This window comes from Oncorhynchus kisutch, unplaced genomic scaffold (genome assembly GCF_002021735.2).
Source record: "Oncorhynchus kisutch isolate 150728-3 unplaced genomic scaffold, Okis_V2 Okis05a-Okis16b_hom, whole genome shotgun sequence".
NCBI classification, from domain to species: Eukaryota; Metazoa; Chordata; class Actinopteri; order Salmoniformes; family Salmonidae; genus Oncorhynchus; species Oncorhynchus kisutch.
Genome location: NW_022261982.1, coordinates 3,238,836 through 3,261,083, shown reverse-complemented (window position 1 = coordinate 3,261,083; position 22,248 = coordinate 3,238,836). Strand labels below are relative to the sequence as shown.

Genomic DNA, 22,248 nt, shown 5'->3' with positions numbered 1-22,248 from the left:
TAGCTTTTATTGTGTTAGTCAAGGCCAGTGTGCGCCCTTGTTGATATATAAGCGCCACGGTTAGATCAGCACCAGAGCAGATATTGTGCTCAACCAACACCATGCTCTGTAGTTTCTGAGAAACAACAAATCATTTGGTCAATTCAGAGATCTTTGTGGGGAATAGTGAGTCTGTACAGTGAACCATAAAGGTTTAATGCAAAAGCTGCCAATGGGCTTACAGTCACTGTGGAACATATTGTAGTTTGAGTAAAATGTTTGAATTTGCAACGAACCTTCACAAGGAATATCTGCAAATAGATTGTTTTTGCCAAAATTGTCCACATACATATTATTTAAGTAATTTAAAGCTTGGTCACAAATGGGTCTTCCAAATGGACAATAACCCCAAGCATACTTCCAAAGTTGTGGCAAAATGGCTTAAGGACAAAGTATTGGAGTGGCCATCACAAAGCCCTGACCTCAACCCTATATAAAATTTGTTGACAGAACTGAAAAAGTGTGTGTGTGAGCAAGTAGCCCTACAAACCTGACTCAGTTACACCAGCTCTGTCAGGAGGAATGGGCCAAAATTCACCCAACTTATTGTGGGAAGCCTGTGGAAGGCTACCCAAAATGTTTGACCCAAGTTAACCCAAGTTGACCCAAGTGTATGTAAACTTCCGACCCACTGGGAATGTGATGAAAGAAATAAAAGCTGAAATAAATCTCTCTATTATTCTGACATTTCACATTCTTAAAATAAAGTGGTGATCCTAACTGACCTAAAACAGAATTTTTACTTGGATTAAATGTCAGGAATTGTGAAAAACTTAGTTTTTTTTTTCTGAGGTCTTTGCTGATTTCTTTTGAGTTTCCCATGATGTCAAGCAAAGAGGCACTGAGTTTGAAGGTAGGCCTTGAAATACATCCACAGGTGCACCTCCAATTGTCTCAAATGATGTCAATTAGCCTTCTAAAGCCATGACATCATTTTCTGGAATTTTCCAAGCTGTTTAAATGCACAGTCAAATTAGTGTATGTAAACTTCTGACCCACTGGAATTGTGAAACGGTGAAATAATTGTTGGAAAAATTACTTGTCATGTACAAAGTAGATGTCCTAACCGACTTTCCAAAACTATAGTTTGTTAACAAGAAATTTGTGGAATGGTTAAACGAGTTTTAATGACTCCAACCTAAGTGTATGTAAACTTCTGACTTCAACTGTAGATCCTAAGGTTAATTTACAGGACATAGCATGAACAAAGAGACGCTTACTTGGCCAGAGGCCTAGAAACCTAGGAAATACAGGATAAAATTACCAAGGTATTAAATTCCATTTATAATATCTAAAGGTGTAAACTTTCAACCCAAAACCAACCACCATTGTGCAATCAAACAACACCACGTTACAGTAACCTAAACACTCCCAGGCCCAATCTCCACAGGGTGTCACAGTATTTAAAGGCTTGTGTGGGGGATGAGACCTATGTAAATAAGCCAGAATTCCAGGGAGGACAATAGAACCTCTTTGCGGTTCAGATAGAAGGTACCGCAGAGATCATACATCCATATAGATAGTATCAGAGTTTTCCTCCGTGAACAAGTTTCAGATGGATACCGTAGTATTATTCTGTCACATTCAATAGTCAGTCCTCTGGAAACTGGAGATGTATCCACTCAGTCAATTAGGCCTACTCCGAAACCCACAGCAACACATTCTTCTATGGACCAGTTTATGCCAAACTCTATGTCTGTAGAAAAACAAGGCCAAGTTGATATTGCATTGACTAAAATGATTGTCACCGATTTCCAGCCATTGTCGATCGTGGAGGACAGAGGTTTTGGAAATGATTATGTTATATAATTGTTATTATAGCAATAGTCTAAATCCAATGTACACCATTCCAAGCAGAAAAACGCTTTCAAAATCACTGATTCCACAACTGAACGAGAGCACACAGGCTTCAGTGCGGGAAAGAGTCCAAAAAGCTACTGCAGTTTGCCTTACCACTGACTGCTGGACATCAAGGGTAACCACTCCTAACCACTGACTGCTGGACATCAAGGGTAACCACTCCTAACCACTGACTGCTGGACATCAAGGGTAACCACTTCTTACATGTCACTTCATTGAAGATTTCTCGATGTCTAGCTGTCTTCTGGACTGCTTTGAGTTCAGCGACAGACACACCTCAGAGAACTTGGCAGAGGAACTGTTGAGAGTGACCAGAGAATGGCAAGTAGATGGAAAAGTGGTCTGTTTTGTTAGCGACAATGCAGCTAACATAACCAAAGCCATGAAAATGTTTAAATGGACCCATCATTCATGTCTTGCCCACACAATCAACCTGATTGTAAGAGATGCTCTGAAGGTGATGAAGCCCACTGTGGACAAAGTGAAAGCAGCTGTGGAATACTTCCACAGGAGCACTGCAGGTGCTGAAAAACTAAAGTCTACACAACACCAGATGGGGATGCCTGAGCTGAGGCCTAAACAAGGTTGCACTACAAGGTGGAATTCAACATTTTATATGTTGAAGCAGGTTTCTTGAGTCAAAGGATGCCATCATCTCTACCCTGGCCACATCTGTTCTCTCTGGACTCAGTGTTTGCTCTTGCAAAGGTGTTTTATGTCGTCCGCTGGCGCCATGTGCTTGTTCCACTTTTTAATCGGATTTGACACCATAGTGACGCAGCTTTTGTTCACCATAACTTATTTAATCTGTAGTCTAATAAACTGCATGCTTTATCATGATGTTGTGAACATTTTTTACTCGATATGTAGGCTACTTTACTCACATAATCAGGTTGGATGGAAACCTGGTTAATGTCGAGCCATTTTGAGGATGCTGGAATTGTATTTTGGATGAACATGCGCAGGCCTACAGGAGACTTTTGAAGTAGCCCAATCAGATTAAAGCATTGTGAATGGTTATGTTTCTGCCACATATAAAAGTTAATACATTTTAAAGTAAATTATAAATATATAGGCTATATTGAAGCAATTGTTTCTCTGTACGCAAAGAATAGCTGCTCTTATTGTAGGGGATTGTAGAGGAGGCACACTGTAAGGCGTTACTGTAATTTCAACAGTAAAACACTGTAGAATGTACAGCAAAATACCTTAAATATATTTTACAGAATTCATTATGTTGCATTGTGGAAAAGACTCTATGGGCGGGAAAGAGTCTGGTGCATGAACATATTTTAAGGCGTCTTTTGTAAGAGGCTATAATTGTTGTACCTGTGAGTGAGAATGCTGTATGCCCAAATAATAGTGTAATATACTGTATTTTAGGAATTCTACAAACCTTGTCTTGAAACTCTCGATAACCTACCTATTGCTGCCAGTAATTTACTGTACTTCAGAATACAGTACTATACCGCAAAAACCTTTTGAACACTAGTGAGTGCATGGTATTGTTGCTTCTGACTTATTAACATATTTTGTGGTGTGTCTTGTAAGAGGATATATTTGTTGCACCCATTAGTGAGAATTCTGTACGAATTTAACTAATATGTGGGAATGGTTCCCAAAAATGTAATTTATATAGGGGACAGATCAGAGTGGCAGCAAAACCTTTAACGGTTGATGTCCTATTGATCTGTTTCACCCTGGCAGTTTAGAAGTCTTTGTTAAAGCAGAAAGTGCAAGGGATATAAACACCAAATATCTACGCTGTAATATATAATTAAATATTCACTATAGCAATTATTGAGTTGTTTTCAATACAAATAAAAACGAAAGTACTGTATTGCTGTTTTGCTATATATTTAATGCAGTATACTGTAAATTGTGGTTCATTTTGGGAAAATATTGTGGGAGGGGAAAGCATCGCTTGCTCATTAAGGGCTAGGTTGTTATAGCACTGTTTCCAGTAAAATCACCATTTTAAAATCAGTGTGGGTTGTTATAGCTCTGTTTACAGTAAAATCACCTGTTAAAATCAGGGGTAGGTTGTTATAGTTCTGTTTACAGTAACATCACCATTTAAAATCAGAGGTAGATTGTTATAGCTCTGCCAGGCTCACTTGGCGACGTGTGTGTAATATTTCAGCTCCTATCTATGTTATGTCCTGAGAAGAGTTCCTTTAACCACCTCAACTTAAACAGGTTAAACAATAGTTCTGACACTGGCTTACACTATGGAAGAAAAACTTGCACCAGCCGAGTTTACTTTCACTTTTATTGTATGGGAGGGGCTTCTGCAAAAAAAGGTCCATATCTGATAGGTTCATTCAAACCCATGTGGGTTGGACACAGTAAAGAGGAAAATTCAAAATCTCAAGTGACTTCATAAGAGAACTCACATTTCCACCATGTCTCCTGCACTCTACAACTACCTGTTTATTCTACTGATAATCCTACCTAAAGGTGAGAGAATCCGTTTTATGCATGATATACTGCATTTGTCAGCTTTTTATTGACAAAATATTGCTGATACTGTTGTTTTTCATAGGAGATGTGCTTTACTGTTCAAATCTGTTTATTTCACAACACTAGATTCATAATTGAATTTATTTTTTAACTTTTCAGATACATTAAAAGCTATACAGATACATTTAATTATAGTAGTGTAGTGTAGTGAAATGCATGCATGTATAGTGTAGGGAAATTCCCTGTATTAACTGTACAGTGTAGTGAAAGTCCCTGTATAAACTATGGTTTAATCAGTGAACAAAGTAAGGGGATTGATCTATAGCCATAGTTCCTTATATTCACTGATGTCCACACATTCTGTAGTTTGTTACTTTAACAATTCAACACATGAACCCATACTGCAATCAGTTTACAGGTGCCTTCATTCATAACTTCCTAACGTCCTCCCGCCTAGATTGGACTTCCCCTACCTCCGTACTCATCCTTCTGACCATTATGAGTACAACACCACAATATTGTACTCTTTATACTGTATTGTATCCCATTAATGCAGTACTGTAAGTACTAAGTAGTGTGTAACTGTCTTCGTGCAGGGCTCTCTCATCTGGTGAGAACACAGCAGGTTGTCACAGCAACCCTGGGAGAAGATGCAGACTTAAACTGTGAGCTCATGAAACCCAAAGACGTGCGTCAAGTCACATGGCAAAAAGTGACAACTGGGGAGAATGAAAATTTGGCCTCCTACAGCAAACACGGTCCCAATGTCAACCTACGTTTTAAGGGGAAAGTGGAGTTTGAAGACGAGGGACTGCAGAACTGCTCTATCATCATCAGAGGAGTGTCAAGAGGAGACGAGTCCTGCTACAAGTGTCTGTTTAACACCTTTCCAGAGGGAGCTATTAGTGGAACCACCTGCCTCAAAGTCAATGGTAAAATCTGATAACATAATGTACTGTAAATGATTGCCCCAGAAAAACTTGTTTTCAATTTCAGGGAGACATTTTATCAGATCATACATCCATACAAAATGGAATCAAATCAAATGTTATTGGTCACATACACATTTTTAGCAGATGCTATTGAGAGTGTAGTGAAATGCTTGTGTTCCTCACTCCAACAGTGCAGTAATATCTAACAATTCACAACAATACACACAATACAAGTAAAGGAATGGAATTAAGAAATATATAAATATTAGGATGAGCAATGTCGGAGTGGTATTGACTAAAATGCAGTATATACATGAAATAAGTAAAGCAGTATGTAAACATTATTAAAGTGACTAGTGTTCCATTATTAAAGTGGCCAGTGATTCCATGTCTATGTACAGTATATAGGGCAGCAGCCTCTGATGAGGAGTGGTTGAGTAACCGGGTGGTAGCTGGATAGTGATGGCGAATAATTTAGTAAATCATGTAAATGGAATAATTTAGTAAAATATGTAAATGAATACATAATAGTATTTACATTCACTGTGAACTGTGTTTGTTGTTGTTCTATAGAGCTGTATGGACCCTCACTCCTCATCACACAAACCAACAACAGTCACACCACTCTGTCCTGTTCTGCTACTGGACGACCTGTTCCTATAGTAACCTGGGATGACATCATGATAGAACATTCCACCATGGTTGATGTCACCCATCCCAATGGAACTGTCACTGTGACAACTACTGCAACAGTGGTAGTGTCCAGTCTAACTGACAAAAAGGTTAGGTGTGTTGCTTCACTATCCTTTGGTGGTTCCATCAAGGTGGTTTCAGAGGTGATTCCAGCTAGTGATCAAGCTTCATTTGCAGGTGAGAAATGGTTAGGATTAATAGCACCATCTTTTTAAAATGTCAATATATGAACTAGGCAAGTCAGTTAAGAACACATTCTTATTTACAATGACAAACAGTGAGTTAACTGCCTTGTTCAGGTGCAGAATGACAGATTTTTACCTTGTCAGGTCGGGGATTTGAGCTAGCAACCTTTTGGTTACTAGCCCACCGCTCTAACCACTAGGCTACCTGCTACCCTGAACATGACATGATCAGGATGATGTCATGATGATGTAGTGCCTGTGGTCATGATAAAGTACTGCCTGTGTTCACAATGAAGTACTAGCTGTGTTCATGATGAAGTACTGCCTGTGTTCATGATGAAGTACTGCCTGTGTTCATGATGAAGTACTTCCTGTGTTGATGATGAAGTAGTGCCTGTGTTCATGATGAAGTACTGCCTGTGTTCATGATGAAGTACTGTCTGTGTTCATGATGAAGTACTTCCTGTGTATTTCTGTGCTAGGTCAATCTCAGGTCTCTGATGATGACAGGATCAGTGGTAAGTGGTTGTTATTCTAATAATGACAGGTCATAATCAACCTATTGACTGGCTCTTTTCCTATTCAACTTTCAGGTGTGGTGCAGAGCCATATTTACATGTATGAGGCTTTGGTGTAGTGTACCTGGGAAGTTGATGTCTGTATTCTCTTGACATCTCTCTCATTCACAGGTACAGTGGTTGGTGCAGTGATGGGTGCAGTGTTGTGTTTAATGTGTCTCATCTCTGTATTCTGTGTAATATGGCGGCAAAATAGAAAAGATACCTCTTCCAGGTAGAGATACATTTTAAAAATCCTTAACTTAAAACAGTTACTATGAATTAAATATGTGATTTAGCTGCTTTCAGTTGACTTACCAGTTGATCTCTGATGTGCAGGGAAAAAAACATACCGGACCCTGAAAACAGCAAGACTCCTCTAAAGACACAACAGAACAGATCACCATCCAAACAGTAAGTCCCTAAAGAACATTTAAGGGATTGTGATTGATACCTATTTGAAAGAAAACATGACAATTACATGTTCTGAGAATATTTGCTATACAGGTTAAAACACATTCTTCATGATTAAATATTTGCAATAAAATAATAATGAATACGATGATGTGGTTCTTGTCATTACATTGTTTATTTTGATTTATTTCAGTTTCACACCATCCTCCAGTCCATCACACATGTGAGTATCCCTACCACCTGGATAGATTAAAACACTTGTATTTGAAATAGCTTTTAAGATAAATAATACTGATAACAAAAAAGTATATTTATTTTTTCAGGTCACACTCATCAACCAACTCGTCAACCAAGCGTAGGATGAATAAGAAGTAGGCTTACTTAATTAATATCTCATAGTCTCTGATTGTCTTCTATTTATCTCTCTCATTGAGCAAACTTTGGAATCATGTCTGTGGTCATAGAGTGGTCATGTTAACATCAGTCAATGACGTTAAAAACAAATTGTTCTTGTCAGTACATCTTTCAGGGACACACCAAACTCCAGTCCATCAATGTGAGTATTTTTACAACTTTATTTGGTTATCCCGATAGAAAGCTTGAAACAGACGATATTGAGAATGTTACAAAAGCTTTTAGTATAAATTACAATGACCCAAAAATAAAACAGAACTCAAAAATGGCCTTTTTGTTTCAGGATAAAATCCCTCAGCTCGTCAGACAAGCGTATGATGCATCAAGCTCAGGAGGCTGTAAAAAGGTAGGTTTACACCTTCAGTCACTCTGCTGTAGTCTCTCTCTTGAGGAAGAAGCTCTGAAATGTACTGTTGAGGTGGTCATAGAGAAGTCATGTTCTCCTTATCCATGCACTCAGCTGCATGTGAGTATCTGTGTTGCTCATCATGTTACATTTGTCAAAACAAACCACATTTCTGTTCTCTTTTTACAGTATCTCCATTCAAGAATCAGATGATGGTGTAACAAGGTGAGCTCAAATCATTCTAATTCAAAGATAGCACCAGAGGTCACATATATGAAATAAAATTAAGATGATCTTCTATTTATTATCTCTTATCTCCTACATTAAGCTAAGACTATAATTGGCAGTTAAACATTTGGTCCCACAATGGCTGTCAGACCATGTTCACATTTTGTCATTTCATCTTATTTCTGTAGGCTACTGTTTGTACAGAAGAAACACTCTTCCTCACAATGACCTGTGTATTCATCCATTTGAAATATTGCCATTTTGTTTGCTCCTCTTTTTTCTCTCTCAGAAACCTTCTAGAAGATGACGACTACTGAGTGACTGTCACGAACCGGCTCAAAGCCTGTAACAAAGGGAGACAACGTGGAGATAAGGAGTAACAAAATATATATTTATTAACTAAAGCAACTAAGGAAAATATACAATGGTGTGTGTAATCAGTAATCAGTAGTGTAAGTGAATGTTTTGCATGCATGAATGTGATAATGCAGGGTGTTGAAAGGTGCCAAAGCAAACAAACAAAAGGCCACCAAGAACCACAACACAATCTAAAAAGGTGTCTGCATGGAGAGAGTCTCTTCCATGAATGTGGAAGAGGTATATTTATCCTGGGAGACACATGGCCCAGGTGTTTCCCATGAAGCTGACGACCCTCCCAACTCCACCCACCGGCATCCTAATAAGGAAACAAGAACAAAGACAGAATACGGCAGACAGAGTGGGAGGGTCGTCACAGTGACTCTCATCACATTGCCACACACACCAAATCACTATTGACTAATCTGGTTAATATGATAATTTTTTACTCAAAACTGTCTCTCTCACTTTCTTTACGTAAGCCATACCTTAATAGGGTTATTTACTGTCTGTGCCATATTCACATTAGTCACAGCTGCTGTTAGAAGTGTTCTTATAAGGTTGTTTTATCGATTTGTTTTATGTTTTTGTTGTCTCCGTGTCTGTTTTTCAGTGTTTAGATACATGAACGTTTCTGCTCTTCTTGTAGTATTTATTTTGCACTTCTCCAAACCTCCCTGTGATTCCAAAACAACCAATAAAACATTCATTCATTGTAAAAAGAAAAAAAAACAATGTAGCCTATTGTGTGAAAATATTTTAAACTGTCATGTCAATCTCATGGATTGTCAGTCCTTGGTTTGCATCTGTAGCTGTGTTGATGATTTTGAGTGGTTATTCTCCAGCTCCATCCCTCAGTTTGTGGCTGGGCTTGTTGGGCTAAAATTCAAACTTCCAGAATGTGGCACCATCTACTGTGTACTTATTAAACACACCAGAAATAAGAGTGAGAGTAGAACAGTAGAGTTCTCACCTCTTACATTAAGCAAGATTACTGGGACTGGCTCAGTGCATAACCTATAGACTATAAAGGCCAATTTAATATTGATCCGAACATGTGTTCCGGAGGCTCTGTTCTGAGGGCGAGGCGCAATTGTAGTGCCTCCCGGCGCTTGCGGAGGCAAAATCAAGCTCTGTCAAGCAATGCTGTGCGCCTCCAAAATGTTGTCACAATTCGGAGGGCTCCGTATAGCTCGGCATTGACATGATTGGTTGACGTTAGGTGGGGGCGGTACATCCTGTATAAACACAAACGCACTGCCTTGACAACAAACATGGATAACTTTGACGACAGGCTATCAGAACAAGTGCACAAATAAAAAACATATGTATGATACCTTGTGTTGGGATTTCAAAGACCCGAATGAGTGAACTCCTGGAAGGAGATCTGGGAGGTAATGGGCATAGATGTGGTAAAGAGGTAAATGGAATGCAGAACGCACTCAGAAGGAAGCTGTTTTGGCGCACATTCAACAAATCTAACAAAGTGGATATTTGTTAAATCTGTCATGATTGATGTATTGTAACAGGCCCACAATGTGTTACTAAAATCAGATTTGGATATAATTGGCTGTTTTCGCTGTAGGTTTAGAAAAATATATCTAAATTCTAACTCCCATAGGTATAAACTGGTCGCATTTTTTTTTTTTTTTACCTTTATTTAACCAGGCAAGTCAGTTAAGAACAAATTCTTATTTTCAATGACGGCCTGGGAACAGTGGGTTAACTGCCTGTTCAAGGGCAGAACGACAGATTTTGTACCTTGTCAGCTCGGGGATTTGAACTTGCAACCTTTCGGTTACTAGTCCAATGCTCTAACCACTAGGCTACACTGCCGCATCATGCTAGCATACAGACATCGGTGGTGGTAGTCAAAGTAGTTTCTAACTAATGCATTTGATTGATGACGATGACAGGAACATGTGTTAGGGTTGACATTCATATAAGTATTATACTTCGAGTTTTACCTCAACATAGTGTAAAATACACAAACAATAGCTAACTGTACCCTAATTTAGCTGGGGGGCAATGGGGAGATTCGGGATGGAGATGCTGGTGGAAAACAGTGCAGCCTTTTTACTTCATACCTTCTTGGCTGAGCTCTTATGTCAAGCACCAGGAAACGGACTCCAACATCTCAGAAGAGGTAAGGTCTTTTCGTTTAGCCAATTGCTTGTACTGTGCCGGTCAAAAGTCTGGACACACCTACTCATTCAAGGGTTTTTCTTTATTTTTACTATTTTCTACATTGTAGAATAATTGTGAAGACATCAAAACTATGAAATAACACATATGGAATCATATAGTAACCAAAAAAGTGTTAGAAGAATCTCAAATATATTTAGATTTGTTTAAGTAGCCACCCTTTGCCTTGATGACAGCTTTGCACTCTCTTGGCATTCTCTCAACCAGCTTCATGAGGTAGTCACCTGGATTGCATTTCAATTAACAGGTATGCCTTGTTAAGTTGATTTGTGGAATTGATTTCCTTAATGCGTTCAGTTGTGTTGTGACATGGTAGGGGTGGTATACAGATTATAGCCCTATTTGGTAAAAGACCAAGTCCCTATTATGGCAAGAACAGCTCAAATAAGCAAAGAGAAAGGACGGTCCATCTGTCAATACAGAACATTTCAAGAATGTTGAACGTTTCTTCAAGTGCAGTCACAAAAAACATCAAGCGCTATGATGAAACAGGCTCTCATGAGGACCACCACAGGAAAGGAAGACCCAGAGTTCCCTCTGCTGCAGAGGATACGTTCATTAGAATTAACTGCACCTTAAATTGCAGCCCAAATAAATGCTTCACAGAGTTCAAGTAACAGACACATCTCAACATCAACTGTTCAGAGGAGACTGTGTGAATCAGGCCTTCATGGTCACGCAAAGAAACCACTACTAAAGGACACCAATAATCAGAAGAGACTTGCTTGGGACAAGAAACACAAGCAATGGACATTAGACCGGTGAAAAACTGTCCTTTGGTCTGATGAGTCCAAATTTGAGATTTTTGCTTCCAACCGCCATGTCTTTGTGAGACAGAGAGTAGGTAAACAGATGATCTCTGCATGTGTGGTTTCCACTGTGAAGCATGGAGGAGGAGGTGTGAGGGTGCTTTGCTGGTGACACTGTGATTTATTTAGAATTCAAGGCACACTTAACCAGTATGGATACCACAGCATTCTGCAGGGATACGCCATCCCATCTGGTTTGCGCGTAGTGGGACTCTCCATTTGTTTTTCAACAGGACAATGACCCAACACACCTCCAGGCTGTGTAAGGGCTATTTGACCAAGAAGGAGAGTGATGGAGTGCTGCATCACATGGCCTGGCCTCCACATTCACCTGACCTCAACCCAATTGAGATGGTTTGGGATGAGTTGGACCGCAGAGTGAAGGAAAAGCAGCCAACAAGTGCTCAGCATATGTGGGAACTCCTTCAAGACTGTTGGACAAGCAGTCCAGGTAAGCTGGTTGAGAGAAGGCCAAGAGTGTGCAAAGCTGTCATCAAGGCAAAGGGTGGCTACTTTGAAAAATCTAAAATATTAAATATGTTTAGAATTATTTAACACTTTTTATGGTTACTACATGATTCCATTGTGTTATTTCATATTTTTGATGTCTTCATTATTATTCTACAATGTATAAACTAGTCAAAATAAAGACTCTTAAATGAGTAGGTGTGTCCAAACTGTTGACTGGTACTGTAATTAGCTGGATGGCTATAGAGTTTAGCCCAGAATCACTATTAGTGGTGCGATGCAGAAATGTATTGGATGCGTATTACAGCTCCCCGAATCGCACAAAGTATGAATATTCTGACTTCTGCAGAGACAGCACTGCAGTAAATGCTGTATGGAATGCAAATGTTAGATTGACCATGCAGAGCCTTTAAGAATCAACCATCTGTTCACTAATCACTCTCTCTAAAAGCACATTTTAGCTTGATTCGAAAATGTGGTCCAGAGAGGATGTGACGCAATTGCAAAGCCTCTGGAGGTTCAGAGGTCAAATCAAGCTCCATACCACATCGCTGTGTTCTTTCCAAATTGTGTAACAATGCGGAAGCTCCGTATAGCGCAGTGTATCTCATTGACATGATTGGTTGACAGTAGGTGTGGGCGGGAAGTCCTGTAGAAACACAAACTCACTTCCTTAACAACAGCTCTGCTACGCAAAGCGCAAGAGGTATGAATGCCCTGACTTCTGCAGAGGCCGCATCGCAGTAAATCTGTATGGCCACTGCAGATATCAGATCAATATCCCAGTAAATCTGTATGGCCACTGCAGACATGGCATTGACCATGCAGAGCCTTTAAGTAGTGTTTATGTAGCTCTGTCTCAATGTGTTAAACCAGAGGATACTTACAGTAACAGACAGAATATGACTTGTATTGTTTTTGTAACAGATTTTTACTTCTGTTGAAAAGATTCATAATTGAAAAAGGTAGGGGACACATTAATATTACTGAGGTGTGCAGCAGGGAAACAGGCAAGGGACACCATGAAACAGTTAAGTCATTTAATAGACTGGCCCTGCATTCACAGAAGTACATAGAATACATACATTAATTTTTTTGGGGGGGGAAATGCAGTTCTAATAAATCTGAATATAAATCACATATTGTTCTTTTGTTTGTTTTATTATCAATATGTATAATAATATGTGTATAAAACATACAATATGTTACAAATTTGAAATTTTCTAAAGTTACAGTTTGAATATAGAGGCAGTTTTACAACAGTACACTGACACCTGGTGGAAAAGTTTATGACTTTGATATCAGGTGATCTCCACAGAAACATGCTTTGTTCTATCAGAAAGCAACAACAGAACAGCTATAATTATTTTGAAACATGTATTTAACAATTGTATTTCCATAACAGATGTGCAGCCTGCAGACAGTATGTGTTGATATATACAACCACCACAGAAGATCTACAGTAAAGGAGAGGCTGATGTATGGCAAGTCAGACAGGAAAAAAATAGGCAGACTTTCAAAGGGCCTTTTCATACCTTGCACAGTAAATGTATATCTACCACTCCACTGTATAAGCTGTATGCTACAAAAATGTGTCTAATACCATGTCATCATTGGTCAACAGTGCAAGAGGATCAGGGTCAGGGGTTAAGCAGCTGGAGAGTTGAGTAAAGCCCATTGGTTTTCCTTGTGAATGTGCTGTAGGGCTCAATGTCCCGTTGCTCCTCCTACAAAGACATAAACCATATGTCACCGCATTACACTGTAATGTCATATGGGACTGCAACCTGTTCTCAGAGCATTTCGTATAAAACATCAAATATGTTACAAATTTGAAATGTATATGTTATGAATTGTAGCTAAATGGCTAATGGTAGCTAGCTGGCTAATGTTAGCTAGACCAGCGTTTAGGGTTAAATATAGGAGTTATGGTTAATGTTAGGGTTAGTTAAAAGGGTTAGGGTTGGAGTTAGGGGAAGGGTTAGCTAACATGCTACATAGTTGCAAAGTAGCTGAAAAGTTGCTAAAATGCTAAAGTTGTCTGTGAGGAGATTTGAACTCACAACCTTTGGGTTGCTGATGTTCACATTATACGCATGTTATACGACCACCCATCCAACCAACCAGCCTACTTTTGTTTTTGCCAAAACTAACCATCTGTTTTATGTAACCATACCAAACATAGCGTACTAAGTTGAGTGTCCCGGGTTACATTTACTATGTTACGTCTAGTCTATGAGACCAGGCTGGGGGCTGTGGAAAATTCTAATAAATTGGCAGATTTAATTCCCAGGACATTAGCTAACATTCCCATTAAAGGAAATATTCACCCATTTTGAATGTTATATTGTTTTTGTATATCTCTGAGTGATCAGAGATCATTTCATGTTTTCATGTGTGTCTGAATTATTGCGGTTCATGCAGGTAGAACTTCGGCCAGTATGATGTAGCATTGTGTTAATGTGTCTCTCGCTACACTGGAAGTTAATATGACTTTTAGATCGTGAAAACATCTATCATACGTGTCAGAATCTAATACTGGCCGATGTCATAACGCGGAAGGTAGTCTTCTCTCGAATACGCCAATGATGATCTTTTTGCGATATTCCTACCTCGAGAAATCTGTTAAATTACAGAGGGTCTAACACATTTCTCCTATTTGGCTGCATCTTCAGTCCAGGGTGCATTGCACGGTGTCGTTGTGAATGTCAGACTCCACTCTGTGAGGCACATCGATCTGCAGGTTAAACATGGCGAGATTGTAGACTCCTAAATTGATAGTGCAGTTTGTTTAGGCTACTATGCTGATTGTGTCTTTGCTATTATTGTGTGTAGCTACGTTTGCCAGCTAGCTAGCCAGTCAGCTCATAATAGCGACAGCATTGCATTGTGGATTTTGTAGTTAACAGATTTTCACATGAAACGCCAAAATGAAAAATATAGTGTTATTTCATTTAGTAAATTATGGGAATGAGTGATTTTTCCTTTAAATTCTAGTTAGGGTTAATTAGACATTTTGGGACAATCTAATTAATGTTCTAGGAACGTTCACAGAACCAATTTTGGTTTGTTGGGTAGTCTCTGAAGATGCCTTCTTATGACTAACATGCACCAGCTAGCAATAACAGGTGTAAACAAATAACAAAAAAACATAAATAGTGTTGTTGTGGCACCTCCTTGACGTTTCCAGACACTTGTAGCTGTGTTCTGTTGAGCAATACATAAGAAGACTGAATTAACATAGCACAAAATTAAACATGTTTTACACAGCACATTTGTGGAGATTTTTTTTCTCTCTCACCACTCTCACTTTTGACAGGAAGTGAGAAGTGAAAAGCCACAGCAGTGTTGTGATTAGACACTAGTGACCCAACTCAATTCAATACTTATTTTCCACCATAATTTGCAAATAAATTCATAAAAAATCCTACAATGTGATTTTCTGGATTTTTTTTCTCTCATTTTGTCTGACATAGTTGAAGTGTACCTATGATGGAAATTACAGGTCTCTCTCATCTTTTTAAGTGGGAGAACTTGCACAATTGGTGGCTGACTAAATACTTTTTTGCCCCACTGTATGTAAACTTCCGACTTTAACTGTATTTGAGAATGCACCATTCTTACTAAGTAATTATTAAAATACAAAAAGGCTGACAAACACTCATTACAGCAACTCTTTTACCAAGCTATTAGTATTATCTGACCTGAGATGAATTTTCCTCATGATTACGCCACCAAACACCAGGACAGCTACACATGCTGCAACGCCTGTTATCATCCCCAAATAGAAGAGACTGTTGTCTGTGGCCTGTTGCACTTGGGCTCCTGAGAAAGGGGAAATATATATGATGATCTTGTATGTTTCTCTTCCACCATCTTGTTCATTTACATTAAGGCATCGTGTTGTTGACATTCTCCATTTTAAGACAGTATTACATGCACTGATGAGAAAATCTAATATTGTGACTATAGAGATTCTCTCAGCTCTGTCAGATGTAACTTTATGACAGATGTTACAAAACAAAACAACAAAACAAAGGTAAGCCAAATACAGTTGAAGTCAGAAGTTTACATACACTTAGGTTGGAGTCATTGAAACTCGTTTTTCAACCACTCCACACATTTTTTATTAACAAACTATAGGTTTGGCAAGTCGGTTAGGACATCTACTTTGTGCATGACACAAGTAATTTTTCCAACAATTGTTTACAGACAGATTATTTCACTTATAATTCACTATCACAATTCCAGTGGGTCAGAAGTTTACATACACTAAGTTGACTGTGCCTTTTAAACAGCTTGGAAAATTCCAGAAAATGATGTCATGGCTTTAGAAGCTTCTGATAAGCTAATTGACATAATTTGAGACAATTGGAGGTGTATCTGTGAATGTATTTCAAGGCCTAGCTTCAAACTCAGTGATTCTTTGCTTGACATCATGGGAAAATCAAAAGAAATCAGCCAAGACCTGAGAAGAAAAAATGGTAGACCTCCACAAGTCTGGTTCATCCTTGGGAGCAATTTCCAAACACCTGAAGGTACCAGGCTCATCTGTACAAACAATAGTATGCAAGTATAAACACCATGGGACCACGCAGCCGTCATACCGCTCAGGAAGGAGACGCATTCTGTCTCCTAGAGATGAACGTACTTTGGTGCGAAAAGTGAAAATCAATCTCAGAACAACACAAGGACCTTGTGAAGATGCTGGAGGAAACAGGTACAAAAGTATCTATATCCACAGTAAAACGAGTCCTATATCGACATAACCCGAAAGGCCGCTCAGCAAGGAAGAAGCCACTGCTCCAAAACCGCCATAAAAAAGCCAGACTACGGTTTGCAACTGCACATGGAGACAAAGATCGTACATTTTAGAGAAATGTCCTCTGGTCTAATGAAACAAAAATAGAACTGTTTGGCCATAGTGACCGTCGTTATGTTTGGAGGAAAAAGGGGAAGCTTGCAAGCCAAAGAACACCATCCCAACCGCGAAGCACGGGGGTGGCAGCATCCTCTTTTGGGGGTGCTTTGCTGCAGGAGGGACTGCTGCACTTCACAAAATAGATGGCATCATGAGGGAAAGAAAATTATGTGGATATATTGAAGTAACATCTCAAGACATCAGTCAGGAAGTTAAAGCTTGGTCACAAATGGGTCTTCTAAATGGACAATGACCCCAAGCATACTTCCAAAGTTGTGGCAAAATGGCACCTCTCTGGGATATGTGGGAAGGTAGTTTCCCACCTCGCCAACAGCCAGTGAAATTGCATGGCGCCAAATTCAAAACAACAGAAATCCGATAATTAAATTCCTCAAACATACAAGTATTTTACACCATTTTAAAGATAAACTTCTTGTAAACCCAGCCACAGGGTCCGATTTCAAATAGGCTTTACGGCGAAAGCACACCAAACGATTATGTTAGGTCAGCACCTAGTCACAGAAAACCAAGCAGCCATTTTCCAGCCAAGGAGAGGGCTAACAAAATTCAGAAATAGCGATTACATGAATCACTAACCTTTGATGATCTTCATCAGATGGCACTCACAGGACTTCATGTTACACAATAAATGTGTGTTTTGTTCGATAACGTTAATCTTTGTCGAAAAATCTCATTTGAAATTGGTGTGTTATGATCAGAAATGCATTGTCTCAAACAAACATCCGGTGAAAGTGCAGAGAGCCACATCAAATTACAGAAATACTCATAATAAACTTTGATAAAAGACACAAGTGTTATGCATGGAAATATAAACTTCTCCTTAATGCAACCGCTATGTCAGATTTCAAAAACACCTTGCGATTATGTTAGGTCAGCGCTAGTCACAGAAAAACATCCAGCCATTTTCCAAAGAAGGAGAGGTGTCAGAAATAGCGTTATAAATTTTCACTTACCTTTGATGATCTTGATCGGAATGCACTCCCAGGAATCCCAGTTCCACAATAAGTGTTTGTTTTGTTCGATAAAGTCCATAATTTATGTCCAAATACCTCCTTTTTGTTTGCACGTTTAGCCCAGTAATCCAAATGCATAATGCGTGATCACTTGTTCAGACGAAATGTCAAAAAAAGTATATTACAGTTCGTAGAAACATGTCAAACGATGTATAGAATCAATCTTTAGGATGTTTTTATCATAAATCTTCAATAATGTTCCAACCGGAGAATTCCTTTGTCTTTAGAGATGCAGTGGAACGCAGCTACCTCTCACGGGCGGGCGCGGGATCCGCTCATGGCACTCTGCCAGACCTCTGGCTCAAACAGCTCTCATTCTCTCCTCCTTCACAGTATAAGCCTGAAACAAGGTTATAAAGACTGTTGACATCTAGTGGAAGCTTTAGGAAGTGCAATATGACCACATAGACACTGTATATTCGATAGACGATGACTTGAAAAACTGCAAACCTCAGATTTCCCACTTCCTGGTTGGATTTTTTTCTCAGGTTTTTGCCTGCCATATGAGTTCTGTTATACTCACAGACATCATTCAACTTCAGAGTGTTTTCTATCCAAATCCAAAGCATATTCTAGCTTTTGGGCCTGAGTAGCAAGCAGTTTACTCTGGGCACCTTATTATCCAAGATACTCAATACTGCCCCCCAGTCCCAAAGAAGTTAAGGACAACAAAGTCAAGGTATTGAAGTGGCCATCATAAAGCCCTGACCTCAATCCCATAGAAAATCTGAGGGCAGAACTGAAAAAGCGTGTGCGAGCAAGGAGGCCTACAAACCTGACTCAGTTACACCAGCTCTGTCAGGAGGAATGGGCCAAAATTCACCCAACTTAATTGTGGGAAGCTTGTAGAAGGCTACCCGAAACGTTTGACCCAAGTTAAACAATTTAAAGGCAATGCTACCAAATACTAATTAAGTGTATATAAACTTCTGACCCACTGGGAATGTGATGAAAGAAATAAAAGCTGAAATAAATCATTCTCTCTACTATTATTCTGACATTTCACATTCTTAAAATAAAGTGGTGATCCTAACTGACCTAAAACATGGAATTTTTACTAGGATTAAATGTCAGGAATTGTGAAAAACTGAATTTAAATGTATTTGGCTTAGGTATATGTAAACTTCCGACCTAAACTGTACATATTACATATTGAAGGTACTTTTGCACATTACATACACTACCATTCAAAAGTTTGGGGTTTTTGTCAATTTTTTTGTCCATTAAAATAACATCAAATTGATCAGAAATATAGTGAAGACTTTGTTAATGTTGTAAATGACTATTGTAGCTGGAAACAGCAGATTTGTTATGGAACATCTATGTAGGCGTACAGAGGCACATTATCAGCCACCAATCACTCCTGTGTTCCAATGGCACGTTGTGTTAGCTAATCAAAGTTTATCATTTTAAATGGCCAATTGATCATTAGAAAACCTTTTGCAATTATGTTAGCACAGCTGAAAACTGTTGTCCTGATTTTAAAGAAACTGGCCTTCTTTAGACTAGTTTAGTATCTGGAGCATAAGCATTTGTGGGTTCGATTACAGGCTCAAAATAGCCAGATACAAAGAACTTTCTTCTGAAACTCGTCAGTCTATTCTTGTTCTGAGAAACTAAGGCTATTCCATGCGAGAAATTGCCAGGAAACTGAAGATCTCGTCCAACACTGTGTACTACTCCCTTCACAGAACAGCGCAAACTGGCACTAACCAGAATAGAAAGAGTGGGAGGCCACGGTGCATAATTGAGCAAGAGGACAAGTACATTAGTGTCTAGTTTGAGAAACAGACACCTCACAAGTCCTCAACTGGCAGCTTCATTAAATAGTACCCGCAAAACACCAGCCTCAACGTCAACAGTGAAGAGGCGACTCTGGGATGCTGGCAGAGTTGCAAAGAAAAAGCCATATCTCAGACTGGCCAATAAAAAGAAAAGATTAAGATGGGCAAAAGAACACAGACACTGGACAGAGGAAGATTGGAAAAAAGTGTAATGGACAGACAAATCTACGTTTCAGGTGTTCAGATCACAAAGAAAAACATTTGTTAGATGCAGAAAAAATGAAAATATGCTGAAGGAGTGTTTGACGCCATCTGTCAAGCATGGTGGAGGCAATGTGATGGTGTGGGGGTGCTTTGGTGGTGGTAAAGTGGGAGATTTGTACAGGGTGAAAGGGATCTTGAAGAAGGAAGGCTATCACTCCATTTTGCAATACCATGCCATACCCTGTGGATGGCACTTAATTGGAGCCAATTTCCTGCTACAACAGGACAATGACCCAAAGCACAGCTCCAAACTATGCAATAACTATTTAGGGAAGAAGCAGTCAGCTGGTATTCCTTCTATAATGGAGTGGCCAGCACAGTCACCGGATCTCAACCCTATTGAGCTGTTGTGGGAGCAGCTTGACCGTATGGTACGTAAGAAGTGCCCATCAAGCCAATCCAACTTGTGGGAGATGCTTCAGGAAGCATGGGGTGAAATCTTGATTTCCTCAACAAATTGACAACTAGAATGCCAAAAGGTCTGCAAGGCTGTAATTGCTGCAATTGGAGGATTCTTTGACAAAAGCAAAGCTTGAAGGACACAATTATTATTTCAATTAAAAATCATTATTTATAACCTTATCAACGTCTTGACTATATTTCCTATTCATTTGCAACTCATTTCATGTATGTTTTCATGGAAAACAAGGACATTTCTAAGTGACCCCAAACGTTTGAACGGTAGTGTACATTCCACTAAATATGTGGTGATTAGACATTGTGCTGGGGTTCATTTTTTATTATTGTGAACAATCCCATCAGACCAAACACTTACCATTGACAGAAATATGTATGTCTATATAATCCCGTCCCCCATTATATCCACACTGACAGGTGTAGTTGCCTTCATCAGATGGTTGTATGTTGGTGATGTGTAGACACACTCTGTCATTCTCTATCTGTAGTGTGACTCTGGGGTCACAAGAGCTGTTGGTATGATTTGTCTCAACGTCGTGTGAAACTCTACACTCGTGACCTCCACTTATAACTCTATTTTTGTGACATACTACAGTACTGATGTCAGTGAGGGTTTGCTTTGGGCAGAAAAGAGTGGCATCTGCTCCTCTGGTCTCCAATATTTTATTTTGAGTCACTGTAAACAGGAAAGGACATGAACCTTGAGTGTTTTTTCATAAGAAAATATTAAGTAGTGAAGTAAAAAAACATTTTACAATAAAACGGCATTTGAATAAAATAATAATAAATAGACATTTCAGAATGTTAATGAAATATAAATATAGAACTAAACTCCTATTGTTAATGGAATAATGGAAATGCGTCACAAATGCAACATCTGAGGACTGGTGCTCTTTTCTTTTTTCCATGTTGCATAATGATGTGTGTGTCAGAGAAAAAGACAAATATCCCTCTTACCTTCAACAGCTGAGCATTGACCCAGCAGCAGCAAAAGCAGAGAAAGCCTGAATATATTTCCACACATACTGACCAACTGCATAACCAAATGTTACTCCAATATTTTCTGTTCAGACTGACAGCAGAACAAAAGTCAAACTAAAGCAAAGTCCTTTTGACTGGTTTGACCCAGTTACATGATCTGATGCTATCTGAGAGGAGGAAGTGGTGCTGTGTAAATGTATTCTAGCTTCTATGTGTGACTTTCACAATGACAATACTTCTCTTGGGCTGTGTCTAGGGGCTATGCAGTGCAACCACCACGTACTGCATAACAATAAATACACATGTCAAGAGGTCCACTTCCTGCTCTATCAACAATGATAGATTCTGACAGCACCCCAAGACTGAGGGGGGTATATCAAGTAATTGATGGTTAGAACTGGTCCTCCAGGTTAATAACAGGAAATTAGCCAAGTGCTATGTTTCTATTTCTGATATATTATTATAATCATTCAATTAAATTATTACTGGGGGAAAATGTGTACGCATAGCATGCGCCAAGTTTACTAATCTCTTTTTGTAGGTACGCAGTCTTTTCAGAAATGGCACACGCATATATTTAGTGTAACATACTATGGCACTGCTGAGTGCTGATGTTTATTGTGCTGATCAAATGGACATCTTGTACTAGCATCACATGTAGGCTATCTACAGCACACTAAAGGTCTCACTTCTGAAGATAATGTTACATAGTCATCTGCACATCCCCCCATTTGATCTCACTTCTCAGAGCTTCAAAACAGACCAAATATGGTAGGTGTGAAAGCTAACCTAGACCTGTGTCGAGTTGATGTGCTCCTTTTGGCCCATTTCAGCCACATACTTTAGTGGTGGCCATTCGTCTTGTGTCCCTCCAGGA

General features: G+C 39.1%; 2 protein-coding genes across 6 annotated transcripts; one reads left to right on the top strand and one right to left on the bottom strand.

The window, feature by feature from the left end:
* Positions 1-4,253: 4,253 nt before the first annotated feature.
* LOC116359755 (nectin-4-like) lies at positions 4,254-9,223 on the top strand. The gene is made up of 12 exons (XM_031813272.1): positions 4,254-4,359; positions 4,959-5,294; positions 5,868-6,164; positions 6,655-6,690; positions 6,862-6,964; positions 7,069-7,143; positions 7,337-7,366; positions 7,467-7,514; positions 7,661-7,699; positions 7,841-7,903; positions 8,093-8,128; positions 8,421-9,223. The coding sequence occupies exons 1-12, from the start codon at positions 4,305-4,307 to the stop codon at positions 8,446-8,448; spliced, it is 1,146 nt and encodes a 381-aa protein (XP_031669132.1). The 5' UTR covers positions 4,254-4,304; the 3' UTR covers positions 8,449-9,223.
* A 3,773-nt stretch (positions 9,224-12,996) lies between these two features.
* Positions 12,997-21,621, bottom strand: LOC116359750 (uncharacterized). 5 transcript variants are annotated; one of them, XM_031813225.1, is made up of 6 exons: positions 21,348-21,586; positions 20,749-21,066; positions 17,866-18,265; positions 15,675-15,795; positions 15,144-15,177; positions 13,174-13,697 (listed from the first exon to the last, which is right to left on the bottom strand). In XM_031813225.1, exons 3-6 carry the CDS (start codon positions 17,942-17,944, stop codon positions 13,611-13,613), a joined length of 321 nt encoding a protein of 106 aa, XP_031669085.1. In that variant the 5' UTR covers positions 17,945-18,265; positions 20,749-21,066; positions 21,348-21,586; the 3' UTR covers positions 13,174-13,610. The 5 variants fall into 5 exon arrangements, 4 of the variants coding, with proteins under 4 accessions (XP_031669082.1, XP_031669083.1, XP_031669085.1 ...); XR_004206754.1 differs by lacking the exon at positions 17,866-18,265 and having other exon boundaries at positions 12,997-13,697; positions 14,583-15,177; positions 21,348-21,594; XM_031813222.1 differs by lacking the exon at positions 17,866-18,265 and having other exon boundaries at positions 12,997-13,697; positions 21,348-21,621.
* Positions 21,622-22,248: the final 627 nt, after the last annotated feature.

Coding starts and splice junctions, on each gene's coding strand:
- LOC116359755 (XM_031813272.1), top strand. CDS start 4,305: ATGTCTCCTGCACTCTACAACTACCTGTTTATTCTACTGATAATCCTA. Junction 6,165..6,654: donor TGATCAAGCTTCATTTGCAG/GTGAGAAATGGT, acceptor TTTCTGTGCTAG/GTCAATCTCAGGTCTCTGAT. Junction 7,144..7,336: donor AACAGATCACCATCCAAACA/GTAAGTCCCTAA, acceptor GATTTATTTCAG/TTTCACACCATCCTCCAGTC.
- LOC116359750 (XM_031813222.1), bottom strand. CDS start 21,429: ATGCAGTTGGTCAGTATGTGTGGAAATATATTCAGGCTTTCTCTGCTT. Junction 15,796..20,748: donor CATACATATTTCTGTCAATG/GTAAGTGTTTGG, acceptor CCCCTTTCTCAG/GAGCCCAAGTGCAACAGGCC. Junction 15,178..15,674: donor ATGAGGAAAATTCATCTCAG/GTCAGATAATAC, acceptor ATTGCTCAACAG/AACACAGCTACAAGTGTCTG.